The sequence below is a fragment of the Thunnus thynnus genome, chromosome 3, assembly GCF_963924715.1.
Source record: "Thunnus thynnus chromosome 3, fThuThy2.1, whole genome shotgun sequence".
NCBI lineage: Eukaryota > Metazoa > Chordata > Actinopteri > Scombriformes > Scombridae > Thunnus > Thunnus thynnus.
The window spans coordinates 480,513-497,824 of NC_089519.1; the positions used below are offsets into that span (position 1 = coordinate 480,513).

Sequence of the window (17,312 nt, forward strand, 5' to 3'; positions counted from 1 at the left end):
GACTCTTAATTTTGACTTTGGAACGATTCTAATGACTGTTTTTTCTTCTCTTTTCTCTCTCTGCAGGTTGTGAGGGCCTGTTTCTATCGTCCTGTTGTACAGTGAGGCAGTGAGCTCACGGTGGATACAGCATGCATGTGTCGACATATCCCATGATGCACTCTGCCAGTCCAGGCCTGCTCCTCCTCAGCTTCCTCTTCCTCGCTGATGCTGACTGTGAGTCCTTTTCACACTCACGACGCACATACATTTATTTGCACACACACACACAAAGAGAAACTTTAATACACACACGCAGGGTTTGAATGACTGCTCCTCACCTGATATCACATCCCAACTGTACGTGTTTGAGTGTGAGTGTGTTTATGTGTATGTGTGTGAGACTGTATGAGTGTGTGTTGGGTAGCAGGTTTGATACAAGGCCAGCTGTTTTTGTCCATCCCAGTATTACTTGGCATGGAGAGACAGACCACATATGGCAAATCAGATAATTTCCCCACTGCTTGTGTGATTGTGTTTATCTTGTATATGTGTGTGTGTGTGTGTGTGTGTGTGTGTGTGTGTGTGTGTGTGTGGGCGTGATCCCTGACTGTGGCGAATATGTCTGCACGTGTATTTCAGCGAATACACTCACCAGTATCACGGTTATGAGTTGTATCCTAGTTGTGATGTTCACATGGAACATGAAGTAACCTCTGTGATTGATGATTCAACGATTATCCACATCTCTGATAATCTGCTTCTGTCAAGAATATATTTTTATGTATTTTCTTTTATCTGCAGTGACTGACTTGTCTCACTTTTGTTTCTGTCTGCCTGGATGCTTTTGCATTTTCCGCACTCTGCTAGATTTGGCTCGGATGGGAGTGATGAGCGTGGCGAGCAATAATCAAATTATCCGCTATTTAAATAGTGTGTGACTTTCTCTACAGCGTGTAGATCACCGTTACATTGTTTATCATATTTTTTGTTTTTTCTGGCTAACTACCACATAACACAAGATGAAGACACACCTACACAGATAGACGATGGTCCGTCATCTGACTAACATGTTTATATGCCATCTTAGTCTTTATATTAAGATTGGTTTGTGTCTTTCCCCCCACGTTCTCTGTAATCTCTCTACACTATAACATTAACCATAATTAACCTTTTTTTGGGGGGGGGGGGGACTTGTACAGGCACGACTACACTGTCCATTTGTCAGGTTGAAGATTAGCAATGAGGATTGGAATCTCATAACAGTGGTGATGAAACAGCCTGATTTGGGGTGAAGCTGAGGATAAAACATATGAAGACAGAAGGTGGGAGGACTAAAGGATGGAGAGGAAGAAGAATTAGTCAAGCTCACCACGCAGACTGTTTAACATCTGGAAGTTGTCTTTTGCTCCATAAGTGTAAATATTTTATGGTAAAAATATTTAAAAGAACATTGTATAACAGATAAAAACATGCAGCATGCACAGTATCGGACAGTGTGGAAAGGAAAATGTAGCTCTGAGCTTGTGGTTGTATGATGCTGAACATATATCATCATCAGCTCTATTACACACACAGACACGTAGCCTACACACAAGCGTGTGACCACACAACTATAGGCTTGAGGCAGCCTTCCCGGTCCTGCAATGTTTTAAAAGTACACAGTGAAAGCACACACATCCACAAACCACTCTTGTTTTCCTTTCAGCCTCCTGCCCTCTCGTCCCCTGTGTAAGTCCCAGGGTCGGCCAGTAAAGGCCCAGTCATCCATCAAAACGATGATGCTCCCAGACTTCCTCAATGAGGGTTAGGGGAGCAGCACAGATGCGACAAGGGTGGAAAGGATTTGTACTTTGTTTCCTCTGTCTATATTTTTCTCTTTCCTCTGCCCTCATCTCATTCGCTGTGACTTCCTCCATTGCTCTTTTCTCGCTCGCTCTCTGCCTCTTCTCGGCACATCCATGTAATCTGGCGAGAAAGGAGGGACAGAGGGCTTGAGGGGGGGAAAGGGAGGAAAGGCTGTTCTTTTCTCTTTTATCTCATTGTGTATGACGTGCAGTGCCTCTTTTAATATCAACAGTAGGGACTCAGAGATTTGAATGTTGAGAATTCAAACAGAGGCTGCTGCTGGGACATTGACGTCTTTTGCGCTCGTCACATGTCCGCATGTTTTGAAACGTTAAATGCACTCTGAAAAATTGCTTCCGGTTGTGTTTATCTTAGCTCAAACTTAATGCAAAATGAATGGAATACATTTTAATCATAATAACATTTTATAAAATAGAGGCTACATTTGAGTTTTACTCTTCCGTGTCTGAGCAGTAGCATCATTTGTTCTTCATGTTTAGAAGCACCATCAACATATATGCTTGATACACAAGTTACACTCACACACACACACACACACTAGTGGACTGAGGGTATTAAGATGCAATCAGATGGAACAATATCCCATGTGCATAGTTGGAAACCTTGCATGACACTGCACCATATGTGCACTCTGCACACAGGGGCTGGTGTAACAATACAAGCAGCGCGCTGAGCTTTGGGTGTGTGAACGCGTGTTTTGTTTTGTTTCATTTTTTTAAATTCACATCTCCCTCTTTTACCCTCTCTTCCTCCCCGCCTCTCTCTCTCTCTCTCTCTCTCTTACCACCATTTTTGTTTCTCGGTGCGTTTGTGTGCGCGTGCGTGCATATGACATCTATCTGGTGGATTAAGAGTAATGCCCTGATCCTGTCGCAAACTAGGCCACTGCTCCATGTACGCAGTGAGATGCCCCCTGTGTGAGAAGCTGCATCTCTGCGTGTGTCATTCAGGCCGACAGGAAACAATGCAACAACAGGGTTGTTTCTGCTGACCCTCGTTTGCCCCAAAAACAACAAGCTGTCGTCCTTCCACTCGCTGCTTGGAAGGAACAATAAAAATTTTAGCTGAACTACAACTGTAGACTCCACAGCATTGCTGAGGTGCAACCCAGTGCTTCAGTAAGCAGACTGTACATGTTGAAACCAAACAGGAAAGCTCTCTTAATGTCATCACATCATGTATTGTAAAAGCTGCGTTTTTCCAATTTCCCTTTTTTTCCACAAAGCTTCATGTAAAATAACACAGAAGCATCTTTCTCAGAATATATGACCTTTTCATACATGACATATGAGGCCTGTGTACAACACTGGATACACAGAACTGGCTCATGTGGTGACTGATTGACCTGTCAACGTTCAACCATATTGCTAGCACTCGCATGGCCTTGAGGTTAACTGGAATCTGAGAGGTGGTTGGGTCAATCTTCCACGATGACAGCGTGTCTTTCCTTACCTCAGGAGCCCTTGAGCAAGGCAACAAACACCAACTGCTTAGACAGGAGCCTTCTGGGGTTACCTGTGAGTGTGTCATTCAGCTTTGCCTCAGGCGGTAAGTTCAGGAGTCTATAAAAAGAAATGTGTTCTTCCACAACACTTTGCATCTCATTTTTTTGTATATCCGCCATCAGCCTAGTTTTTTTATTTGTGTTTTGCTAGATTGTAGATTTTGTCAGCTAATTTTCATTTTAGAAAAATGTGGTTTCACTATTATTTAGTTCAGGTTTAAGTGTATTGTATCTCAGTGTACCCATGTGAGAGGCCTCACGCCTGCACACAAAGCACAGCTTCTGCAGAATATTTGATGCATTTAATTTCCTGAGAGAGAAAAAAAAAAAGGTTCCATTTGGTTAAAGTATAGAGCACCATGATTGTTTTAAACATAATAAGGAAGAGAATTTGCAATACATGTGTATCAAAGATGTGTGTGTTTGTGTTTAGAGGCACATGTTCATGTGTGTCCTCATGAGTATGTTTTATATGTATATGTATGTAAGCATGTGTAGCTCTCAGAGCAGACAAGAGATTAGATCACGATAAGTATCTGGTTCCGTGCGAGCGTCGTTGTTGCTGATGGATGAGTTACCATCAGGATGTCACTGGAATGAGATGAAGAGGAAGGGTCGCAGAGATCAAAGGTTTCTGCCCCGGGGGGATTAGTGAAGGGTGTGACACAAAATCAAGTGAGAGTTAAGTTCTTTTCTTGGATGGATCATGTTTTGTCTCTGTGATTGATTGGTACTCACTCAGGATCCTGGTCGACATTATTGCCTTTAACTGATGTCAACATGTCAACATCTGCTCAGTTACAACCATGATGGAGGTTATTATATGATTTCTCATGTGGACTGGAGAGTGAAGAGGCCTCCAGTATAACAAAGGTCAGAATACTGGTCAACTCTTTAAAGATCATTTCCAATCAATTAATTGTTAATTAATAATTAATAACAATTACAAAGATATTTAAAATGTGGCTCCAAATACAACAGCTTAGAAAAGACCTTCAGTTAACTATATATGCTACTGCTATGTTTTATAGTTATTATAAATCCTTTATTATTACCTGAATTTAGATTTTCTTGAACTTCATGCTATGCAGCTTTTATAAAAATGTTTTTAAAAGCAGATGAGTCATGGTATGATCAAAACTCAGCAAATTTAATGCTGAAAAAGCTGAATTGTTTTCTCTGCTGTTAAACTTGTGCACTCGAGGGTCATTTTAACCCCGACAGTGATTATTTCAAACAAGAGAAAATAAATCTGCTGTGACGCTGCAGAAAAGTCCACAGTGATGTTAAGTAATTAATGCGAGAACTCTAATCATGCTGAAATTGTCCTTTAATTCCCTTATTTTTAATTAACATGCCACTTATCAACTTAACTGATTTCAGTCATTATCTAAATAATTCATGGTATATTTTCTGTAATAATTCATTGTATTATATTAAAATTCATCGCAAGCAATGATGTTCCAGCACGAGCTCATCCGGAATATGACATTAAACCTTCAAAATAAAAAAGCTTCGTTTAAATGCTTGACGACCTATTTCCATCAACCGCAGTGCAAATATCTCTCCGTACAGGGTGACAGAAATAGGTCACGTTACAAACATTTTCAGAAATCATATGTACACAACATTAAAATGCAAATCACAGTTATGTTATTATTTTAACTGCTCACTGCCTCTTCTTCATATTCTGGGTAAAGCTGGGGCACTAACTCAATTCACAGTGACCCTTTGGACTCCCCCAATAAGTTCTCCATCGTTATCTATTAATGTCAATCCGTGAGTGACACAGATTAGACTGAGAGAAGACAGTTCATACGGTCCATGCTGATGAGAGAGAAAACCAATCCCCCCCCTTGTGCTGCAGCACCATCCTAAAGCAGTGAGGCTATTAGCAGCTAGCATAGCTGTGCGCCCATCTGTGAATAACAGGATCTGACTGCCGTTAGCTTAGCATTAGCTTAGCAGGTGCACCCGTCTGTGAAGAGGCCTGAGATAGCATTAGCTTAGCTCTAACTTAGCTGAGCACTGGTCTGTGAGTAATACGCTACGACCAGCGCTGAGAAAACCCTCTGTTCATCTTTATGGGAAGCCAGCTCTGACCCAGTAAAGTTGTTTACCCAGTGGGTAGCCCATGTGTTTCTGATGACCTGTGTATAAAAGAAAACCCTATTTGATTAATTCCTCCCCTTGTGTTTCTAACAAATTAACCCTGATTAACTCGGCACTAGCCAGACCCCTGGAGCAGCTATGGTGGGTAAGTGGCGTGCTAATTGGACGTGCATTACTATCGGCAATAAAATTGGCATTTTATCCTATGCAACTGCATCAGCATTAGAATGATATTGTTCAAGTGAAGCGAGTGATGTCAGCTGGAACCTGCAGACCTCTACTGTATATGCAGACAGAGAATCTACACAGTAACCACAGTTTTATATTAACAGTGATTGAAAAAATTATCCAATACACAGATCTGATTGATGGGCAATAAACTAAACTTCATGAAATATTATATCTTTAATGTGAAGTTTTATCAAAAGTTATGGCGTTTAATTGTGTATAATTCAATTTTCAATGTTGAAGTAGTCCATTTTGCCAAATGTTTTCTAATTAACACGTATGTGTGCTGCAGAAGGATGATAACTGTCTCTCTGTGTTTATTGGCCCCAGCAATCCAATTTCATTTCCAGGACGAAAGAGAGCAGCTGATAATTTGCTCTTAATGTGTCGGTTTGATGTTAATGTGTTTTAAGTTATGGTTCTGGCCAGCTGCCCACCCACTCTCCAGGCTGACTATCATGGCCTTGGCTCAGGCCCCAATATTGGCCTCGTTCCTCAACTTGTCTGACAAGCCTGACTCAGTTCTCATTTAGGGAGTCATCAGCTAACCGCCCACCACCGCGTACAACACTGTGCAGCTGGATCTTTCCCTGGCAAGGACTGTAAATTACTCATTACATGCCTAACTATCAACATGAGCACATGCACGTATATACAGGAAAATATGAGGCGCACGCACAGATGCTTGGCACGTTGCAGTGACATCCGGAGCAGCTTTTTCAGATGTGATCAAAACTTCCAACAAACAGACATGGATACTCACAAAAGCTGTTCATGCACATAAACAAATGTCCACACACAGACTGAGAAACACTGAGGATCATCTGGTAACGTGTCCGAAGGGTGTGCACCTCATATCAATCTGATCAGGAAGTTCAATAACCATTTATCCCCTTTCTCCTCTGAGGGATGATCCACTATTCAACCTGTGAGCAGAAATAGCCAAGCACTCAGCTCAAAAGCATACACACACACACACACACACACACACACACACACACACACACACACACACACACTCACACACACACACACACACACACACACACACACACACACACACACACTCAGGATTAGGATGTCTGGGCTCTCCTGTTTGCTCCTCACACCTCTAACTATTTGTCTTTTTCTAATGAAAGCTCATTCTGTATTCTCATCTTTGATTTTATAAACTGGCGGTAATCCAGCATCTAAGTAGGAGCTTCTTATTTCCATGTTACTTTGATACCTGCAGTATGAGACAGAGCGGGTCCATTCTGTGCTGCTGAGTCCGTTGCTTTTTGTTGATTTGATTTGTTTGGATAGGCCTGTCTGCTTTATGCTTTTTCGCATCAGATCAGCTAAGTAATTGAGGGCGCACAAGATGAAGCCTGAGGGCACATAAATCGCAACGTTTTGCAGAGTTTCGTAAAGGTCTGTAGGAATGAAGAGTTTCGATCTTAAATATATTACACAAATGTCTTGTTTCATTATGATTTCATTCAGTGAACATTAATATAGTCAGAGAACAGAATCATTCTTAGATCATTAGATTAGATTCATTTCTAAATGTGGGATTCTGAGGATAAAGACACATCTCACACATGCTGTGTTGCTCAACACATATTCATGAAATTCTCTATGTCATAAAAAATGATGGTTGCCCCTCATTTATCACACTTTTAAAGCTCTATCTTTTACAACCCGAGACATGTTTCTCTCTAGTTCCATCTGTTTTCTCTTCCAAAAATGTACTTTCCATTCTTAAATTTATACAATTTCCCAATCTTAATATATTATATTCGTAAATCATGCTCCCTGAAGGTTTGGGCTAGCATCTGTTCTTACAAACTCGATCTCTCTCGCTGCGTCCCTCCAGGTTAAGACAGCATCTGCCAGCTACAGTATGTCCCTGTAGTCTCCTACACATCGCCATTAGCTTCATTTAGTTGTGCTATTTGTCTTTTAGAAGCCACAGAACTTCCATCACCTTGTTACGGTTTGCTGATTCATTGAAGGAAAGTTTATCCAGAAATGCTGTCATATTTACCACAAGTGAAAACAAAACAGTGCAGTAGCTGGAAGAGAAGCAAAGCAGTGCTTGACATCAGTTCAGCTTTTACTGTATAACAACTGACATGTTTGCAATATGAAAAAGTCAAAATTATTCATGCTGTGAAATATTTAGTTTAGGACACCATCGTTCTGTGCTATCCAAATGCATTTATTTCACTTCTTTGACTTTCAAAGCACGTTGAAAACCAAAAAAGACACGAAGAAGATCTTTCACCCTGGAATCAAAGTTTATCACACGTCTTCAGCCGTGACTCAAAAGTGGTCCGGAGAGGAGAGCTGACTTTGTAATCCCTGCCATCTGTTGTGTAGATCAGATCCCACTGTATGGCGACCTTTATGTAGGCCACCCTCTGTCCCACACACACACACACACACACACACACACACACACACACACACACACACACACACACACACACACACACACACACACACACTGAGAGGGGAAGATTGGCACTGTCTAATTCCATCTAAATCTCTCTCTGTGGTCTCACTCAGTAGTTTCCCCTCACTTCCATCTTGGGTCATATTAAAGAAAAAGAGGAAGGCTGGCGACATGCACGAGCACCTGTGACTTCTGCTAATAGCTCTCTTACTTTGAATGATTTCTCATATGCTATTATTTTATGTCTATGAAATAATAAAGCTGATGGCACCCCCTTCTTCCCCTATAACAACTACTAATATTGGAGTGGCCTTTTGAGCTTTAGCTCCTTTGGCCCAAATGTCAATCCTTAATCCTCCCAAGCAGCACGACTAAAAGACCCTGATGATCTTGGCAAAAGATAGAACAGTCGGCACACAGAGAGGGAGAAAAGAAGAAGAAGGAGGATAGAAGAAGGAGGAGAACACGGAGGATGAATTCAGACGGCGGTAATGGAGAAAAAGTGGTGGAGAAGAAGAAGGGAATCGAGGAAAATGGAATAAAGAAGAGAGGCGATAAAGAGTGGGGAGGAGAGAAATAAGAGCGTAGAGGAATGGGGAGATCGAGTTGGGAGAAGACTAGAGCATACGGTTGCATCTTACCCCCCCCCCCCCCCCCCCCCTCATTAAGTCAGTCAATGTGACAGGAAGACTTATGTAACACCCCAGAGATGGAAGGAGGAGATGGAGAAAGAGTAACAAGGAGGAGGATGAAAGAGGGAGCAACGAGAGCAGCTGCAGAGGGGGGGGGGATAAGTGATTCAGTGGCAAAGAATTAAGAGTGGGGTACAGAGATAAAGGGGCAAAATATGAGAAAGAGAGAGCCTAAGACAATCAAACATGAGATATATGTAGCGAGGGATCGGGGCGACAAAGATAAAGAGAAGGGGGGAAAGATAAAAAAAAGCAATTGAAAGATCTACCGTGCCTTTTAGTACGGCTCTGCTGGCTTTACACTTTTCATTTGTTTTGTGGGGGAGAGATTAGCAAGAGGATTAAGAGAGCGATTCTCCCGCTCTTCATTCTTTCTCTTTCCCTCGCTCTTTCTCTCACTCTCTCACTCTCAGATGGGCACACCAACATTTGCACTCGTGCATCACGGACACACATGTAACGGCATGCATGTACAAATAGTGTGCACGGTGCAATATGCATATTACAGCTGCAGTTTTTAAAAAATATTCAATCTGTTCAATTTTTTTGATTAATCATCTAATGTTAGAAACGGTCATCATGATTTCTTAAAGCCCAACATGATGTCTTCACATCGCTTCTCTTGTTCAGATAATGAATCAACACTCTCGACCTGCTATGTACAGACGGCTTCTGAATCCTCAGAGTATGACATCATCACTCCACTTAAACATGTCGGGTAGAAACAGGTGAGCTGTGACATCATGGAACAAAAGAGTGTAGCCAATCAGAGGGCTCATATTCCAAACATCATCATTCAAAGAAGGAGCTCGCTTGTATTGTTCAACCAAGAATCATAAAACCCAAAAACATTTTGTTTATGATATAAAACAGAGAAACGCAGCAAAGTCTCACATTTGAGAAGCTGGAATCGGTAAATGTTTGTCATTTCTGGTTTGTTTGTTTATTTATTTATTTATTGCTAACGGGTGCAGCGAGTTTTCCAAGAGGCTATTTTTTCATCTGTAGTCCCTGGACAGATGTTACAAAGTCCCCTTATTATAAGATTTAAATGTAATGAGTTAATGAGATCACTTATAATCATGAAGAACAATAATAAAGAGAGAATAGAATATTAATGTTAGTAAGACATATAATACAAGACACACAAAACAAGTGGTTGATAAATGATTTATTTTCAGTCAGTTTATTTAATGAAGTGCACTAATTATTTCACCATTAATGCTGAAACTGCACACACACTCACACAGACACACATACATGTTTCTGTATATGTGCATAAACTGGCATACACATACAGTATGCACACACACACACACACACACACACACACACACGCTGCTCTATCCAGTCATTGCAGTGGATCTGGCTGGGGGCCAGTGAGGTGTAGAGGCGATTGGGCAGCTTGGGGCTCTCTGGCCATGTTTGCCAGTACATCTGGCTCATTCTCTGTCTCTCGCTCTCTCTCTCTCTCTCTCTCTCGTATCCACCTCCTGCTCATCTTCCTCTCTCCCTCCACTTCTGGTGTTCATGCTTTCTCTTCCTTACCCATTCTGCTCTCCATCTGTCTCTCTCAGTCTTTCCCTTTATCTTGTTCACTCTCCTGTTCTGTTCTGCTGTCCTATCGACACACACACTCTCTCTTTTTCTCTCCTTCTCTGAACAGCTTAGCTTTTCTCCCTCTCTCCCTCCTTCCTTTTAAACAGCAAAAAGCAATTTCTCTCCCTTTGTCAGGGCAGTTGGCGGTAAGCCCTTAAGTAGGGATTTTCTGGTTTGGCTGGAATGCCATTAGGCGAGCTGGCGGTGACGTGCCGTGACTGACGTACCGAATCTTTTTGATGTCGTGATGTCACAATCCAGCGGAGGCTGTGGTTATGATATTGTTGGCGTCCCCGGAACGAGGGGCTTTAGTGGTCATGTCAGGAGTAAGTCTTCATAAATCCTTTATGGCACAGAAATATTAAGCTTCTTTGGTGGTACAGGGACAGAGGGAAAAACATGGTGGAACGTGCACACACGTGTGCAGAGAAAAAAAAAGACGTACACACAGACACACACACACCTTTCTTGAAAAACACATGAAGGGGCACACGCACTCCAAGGACTGGTTCACACTGCAACACACAAGCCCCAAAACACCCCCAAATCAGTTTTCTACAATGTCCTTTTCAGTAATTTGTGCACGTCCCAGTGATGCATCGTTGTCCTTTCTCTCTTTCAGTTAAACTGCACTCACACACATCTGGTATTTCACACACTCTTCATTTAGTACAACCGAGGTCTCAAACATAAGTGTTACAGATGTGCAAGTGAGAGATTATAGTAGCATATCAGTAGCATATATGTTGCTTAAGTGCATTCAGAAAAACATAATAATCCAGAAGAGAACATGTATGTGTGAATGGTCATTAATATAGTTGTAATGCTGATGTGATTTGTTTCCTATTAAGAGCATTACATAACTGTCCATCAAAACTTCTCTATCTGCTGTACTTGACATGTGCACACACACACACACACACACACACACACGCACGCACGCACACACACACACACACACACACACACACACTCACACACACACACACACACACACACACAGAGCAACAGTCTTAACTTTTGAAACATGTCGCCTCGCAGCACCCCCAAGATTCACACGAACCCCAGAAGACCAAACAGGAGTCCAGGGGGGAGTAGCGTCCTTTGTGTGCCAGGCCACCGGGGATCCACAGCCCAAGATCGTCTGGAACAAGAAAGGCAAAAAAGTCAGCAACCAGAGATTTGAGGTACGGTGCTGGAATACTTATCACTTGTCAACAAACAAATATATGAAGAATGGCTTCAGGGCTGAAACTGTTATTTCTAAGAAAGTTAATTGGCAGCTATTCTGATAATCAAGTAATCACTTAAAGGAACAGTTTGACATTTGGGAAATCTGCTTATTGACTTTATATGAGAAAATCGATACACACATCGATATAGTTTAGTGTAAAGACTGGAAGCAGCTAATCAGTACATAAACACCCAGTAAAACCACAAATTGTCATTTTTACATTTACAAGTTTTCACACAGATTAAACCAACCAAATTGAACGTGTTAATTAGTGAGCTCTAGAGATGCTTTTAGGCCAATTTTTTACCTTGGTCATAGCTGGGCTGCCTGTTTATGCTAGTTTTTATGCTAAGCTAAGCTAACTGTCTCCAGCATGTATGTATTTAGAGAACTGGATACAGCGTTGGAGGCGGAGCTCTGTTCATTCTCAAGAGAGTTGCTCAGTGGTGCATGAAGCCAAAAAAGCCACTTCCTGCTGTAAAGAAATGACCAGGATGAAAACATATGTGCACGCTCTATGGGCCGCATGCACCCATGGTGTGACAGCTAACTTGTGGTTTAGCCCTCCGGCTAACGTGAACAGCGAAAACACAATTCAGTTGTGTCGCTTTTCTAGACTTTCAAAATGTGATTAGAGCGAATGGATCAAAGTCTGATAGTGAAACGAGTCGCAGGAGTCGTGAATATCTGCTGACTTACAGACGTCTCTTTCACAACGTAAGTCTATAAGAAAAAGTCTTTTTGGGCCAAGTGTGCATCATGTGACGTAATTACACAGTTTGGCCACTATGTTAAGTTTGTTTCAAAGCCCAGAGCTGTTCCTGTATCCAGTTCTCTTTATACATCCAGGTTTTAGTTTTATATTTATCAGACATATCAGACAATAGAGTTATATTGCTCTTATCATCTAACTCTCGGCAAGAAATCAAATAAGTGCATTTCCCAAAATGTCAAACTATTGACATTCAAGCTTTCCAGTTTGTGGATTTTCTGCTTTTTTTTGATCTTCCATGATAGCAAAAAGTAAATCTTTTGGGGTGTTGGCGTGGCAACATATCTGAAGATGTTAGCTTGAGCTCCTGGAAACTTTGAGAGGAATTTGAACTATTTTCTGACATGTTTATAGAAACTAAACAATTAATCAGTTAACCAATGTGATGATTGTTAGTTTCACCTTTATGAGACCACTTTATGTTTAGTTGTTGTATTTTATGAGCCCTGGTACTGTGCATGCTGACTCACTGGTTTACCAGTACACCTCAGAGCAATCATTAATGTTATTAGCTGCACCTTTGCTTTTCCTTTGATGACACATTAAAGAGCTCACTGTAAGAGACGTATTATTGGTACTGTATTAAGAGACGTGTATTATTGGTACTGTATTAAGAGACGTGTATTATTGGTACTGTATTAATGCAATGAAAATCAGCATTTGAGTCAATAATGAGCTTTGTGTTTTATTGTCATCATTATATATATATATACACAGAATAGACAACCTTATCCTGGGAATACAGGAACAACATCTATTAATAGTTTGTTAGAGATTTGATCAGTTTACCTGCTTTTCCTCATTTGTACTCAAAAGGTTACACATCTGTGTGGAATGATATCTACGCAGACTTTCATATGTCAGATGATGCCTCGGGCTACAGTATATGAGATCCTTATATGATCAGCCTTATTAGTTTCCTGAAGGCTCTCACCTTTGATTCATTTCCCACCTCACAAGTCATCGTCGATGGATATGTGGAAGCAGCCTCTCTCTCCCACCCAGTCAGTGTCACCCTGAGCTCAGAGTGCTTTTCCACTTTAATAAGTCGAGTTTCCTCCCAGGTTTAAGTTCATCTAGGTGTCTTCCTGTTTGTGATTAAATCACTTGGGGAGATGTTTTATTTTTAATCCATCCTATATAAGCTTAGACTGTCTGCTGTATATTTCTCAGTGGTGTCCTGTCTGTCAAGAGTTGTTGTGCAGGATTTCTTTTTATTGGATTTCAGTCAGCAGAAACATTCCCAGAGTTCAGCATCCTGTTACATGTATTCAACACATGCAAGAGCATTTTAAATGTACAATCAAGTAGTTCTGAAAAGGTTATTACATATTCTTATTATGAAAAGGGCATTTGAGACTTCTTAACTCTCCCTTCTCTCCATATGTCTCAATTCAAAGTTACTTTTAATCAGTGAAATTAAATTTGAATGTGCGTAGTGATTGATCCTAGACTGTGGATCCAGGTATGCCTTGTGGCTAAAGATTAAGCCTGACTATTGCTCTGATGGTTCCCAGGCCCTGTCCCACAAATAATCAAAAACAGTTTTGTCTCTGACAATTACTGCCAACGAGTATGAAGGTAAAATTAAGTCCAGACTGTGAGGCTTCAGTTCTTCATGAATATTAGAAGGAGCCCTCTGCTACTGTGTTGGTAGTTCAGCACGATGATGCAAAGCTTGTTGAGTTCAGAGGGTTTTATTCTGTCAAACAGGTGATAGAGTTTGACGATGGGTCCGGCTCGGTCCTGAGGATCCAGCCGCTGAGGACCCCCAGAGACGAGGCTGTTTACGAATGTCACGCCTCCAACTCAGCGGGAGAGATAACTGCTTCCACCAGACTAAGTGTGCTTCGAGGTCAGTGTGAACACAAACACACAAGCTATTTCTGTTTCCACCTTGCTGTCAAGCACAATTCTCAGTTGCTGCGAAGAAATATTTGGACATGAATCATAAACACATATGGAAAATAGAAAGTCACAAATGTGGTTTCTGTGCTTCATTGAACTGACAAAGCATAAACACTGTAATGTTTCCTATATGCTATTCCATCCCTGTACTATAACATACTGTATATGAAGGTATATCTGTGGTAATTAAACATCTAACTTTAACATCAAATGATTATGGGCTGCTCATAAATGGTGATGAAGTTTCTATAGGTAGGTTGTCTTTTGTGTGAAACAGTCAAAGGGGACGTTAACACTAGCTGGAATCCATTAAAGTCATATGTGGTATTTTTCTAGCAACGTTCTTCTTAAAAGGTATTTATGCAGGTGAAATTGGACGCTTGGAGAATGTTTCTTCAGAAGTCGATATACGGTGTATGTAAGCCTGCGTCCACGGCTGTAGATGGTTTTGTTTGTGTTAGCAGAAGTCCATTAATGCAGATAGTGATGTTAGTGTTAGTGGATTCCATTAGGAGAACATTATGTACCGGTAGTTTGAAGCTCAAGAGTGTCTTAGTGAGTGAAGCTGCTGGAGTGTGGATAATCACATCGCCTGCCTTTACAGTGCATGCTTGTGGGGAAAGGACGTGCAGCCTATTGTTCTACCATCTCATCTCTCTCTCTTTCTCTCCGAGGGATAATACACATAATCTACAGTTCTTCCTGTCTACTCTCCTCTCTTTCTTTCTGTCTCATCTGTCTGTGTTTTCATCTTCCCAAGTTCATCCCCTTTTTTTGCATTTCTCTCCCTTTCTCTCTCTGTCTCACTCTCTCCATCTTTTTATAGAGTTTCCTCCGTTTCTCTCTCTGTCTCTTATTCTCCGTCTCTCTCTCCACATGCTCTTAGGTCCACTACACAGCAACCTCTAAATTATTCACATCAGACCACTCTTTGCATCTTCTGTGCTGTTCCGCTCCATCCATCCAGAATTCTTCCTGTCTCACATGGTTGTCTCTGTACGTGTATGTGTGTGTGTCTGCGTGTGTGCATGTAGGCGTGCTCAGTTGCGTGTGTGAATCTGTATGTGCTCTCGCTTATGTGTCTCTGCATCTATTTTTGATTTTTCTGCCTGCCTTGATGGAGGCTCGTATCCACTCTGCCCCAACCCTTTTCTTTATCCAAAACATAAGCACTTCTGCACAAACACACACACACAAGCACACATGTATATACTATATATACTGTGTGTATATATATATATATATATATATATATATATATATATATATATATTATCCTTGATCTAAGACAGTGGGACTTTATGTAGTGATTAGCCTCTTTCTACTCCTCTGAGGAGTCATTGTGTTGTGGATGAATAAGAGGCCACCTGGGAGCAGCTAATAGCTCCTGATAGACTGTCAGTCCAAATGTCAGCCACAAAGTACACACACGTGTGCACCCGCAAACACACACACACACGTTCACACACACACGCAGTCTTGTCAGTCATGTCTCCTTGTCTCCCCTGGCTCTGTAAAGACACAGCTCCAGTGACTGACTGACTGACTGTCTGACAGGAGGGATCCAGTGATAAGGTCAGCCAGCTTAATTACTGAGGATTAGAACCAGGCTAATTGAAATCTTGGCTTCCAGTAAATGGCTGTGATTGGCAATGGCTGAAATAATAATGAACTTGAGAGCGATTATATTCTTTAGGATTCCATGTACAGTCAGATACTGTATCATTCATGGTTTGGTTAAAGTTGAGCTTATGAAAGAGTCTTGGGCCTAAAAGATTAAGTTTAAGGACAATTCAGTTTTCTTACACCTTTGGGTTTATTGATGTAGTTTTATCATTTCTTTTGGTTATGATAACCTGTAAACATCTGGGAACATGGTGACATTGATCAGCTGACTGCTTGTGTATCCAGCTCCATTGAACTTTATTGTAGCAGTGAGGTTGTAAAATAGCAAGCAGCTTTTTATTTGTAGATAAAATCAAAAGTGAACTAAAGGTAGTTTACAACTAATCAGTGGTCACCTTTGTTTTGGTTTTCAAAGAAGTATGGCTACTAGTATGGTATGGTTAACCTTCTCTGATCATCTGAATGACCTGCTGAACTTCTTTCTAGTGATATCGACGGTTCCCAGATCTCAAAAACAATTAACTAGATATTGATGTTTGTAAAAATAAGAGAAATTATAGCAAACACTACAAAAATAAGCCCCAGATTGTAATAAACCAGAATCATCCTTGAATTGTTCCTTACAATATAGACCTTACAGTATATATATTCCTCCTTATCATCAGATACTGCATATATCTTAAAATACTAACATTGTACACAGTATCATAAACAGCTGTAAAATCTGTCTGATGATCACGATTAGACTGAAAGTTTAATTAACATCTCTATCCCAGCTTACTGACCTTTATAATAGGCAGGTGTTGAGAGGCTATTTCCCCTCCGCTGTACTAAGATCATCCTCTTCAGACAGCGTGAACTGTCACTCTCAAGTTGTCGGGTGAAGTTGCCCGTTATGAATCTAACAGATATAAGCTTTCCTTTCTCCCTGCTGCCATTCAGTCGTTAAACGGTATTTTACTGTTGTCTAGAGATCGCTCACCTGACTTCTGCACTTTGACCTTGATGCTGATTGAACTTCTTTAAATCACTCTGCCCACAACATCCTGTTGTTTGTTGTTGTTTTGGTGTTTTGTGTGTTTCTGTCTGGCTGTAAACCAATCTCCCTATAAGGGACAATAAAGATACTTTGACAAAAAAATGTAACAAAAGAATCAAACATCATAGTAAAGCAGTCAGGCAGGGCTGTTGTGTTGGATTCCAATACATTATACAGGTGTTGATTTTATTGTCCTGAGTCAGTCATGAATGACAGAAACAGGTTTACCTGCAGGTGTACATATTACACTCAGCGTTTGGGATACAGCAAGTATAAGTTCCCATGATTGTGAGTCCAGAGTTTCAGTCTT

General features: G+C 41.0%; 1 protein-coding gene across 3 annotated transcripts in view; it reads left to right on the plus strand.

Annotated features, from left to right (window-relative positions):
• The window catches only part of ptprdb (protein tyrosine phosphatase receptor type Db), a 151,176-nt gene that overhangs the window by 90,115 nt on the left and 43,749 nt on the right, over positions 1-17,312 (plus strand). For all 3 annotated transcript variants that reach the window (XM_067578525.1, XM_067578531.1, XM_067578539.1), the window contains exons 6-8: positions 67-216; positions 11,465-11,610; positions 14,143-14,284. In XM_067578525.1, the coding sequence (XP_067434626.1) occupies positions 132-216; positions 11,465-11,610; positions 14,143-14,284 (373 nt within the window). In that variant the 5' untranslated portion in view covers positions 67-131. The remainder of the gene's footprint in view (positions 1-66; positions 217-11,464; positions 11,611-14,142; positions 14,285-17,312) is intronic.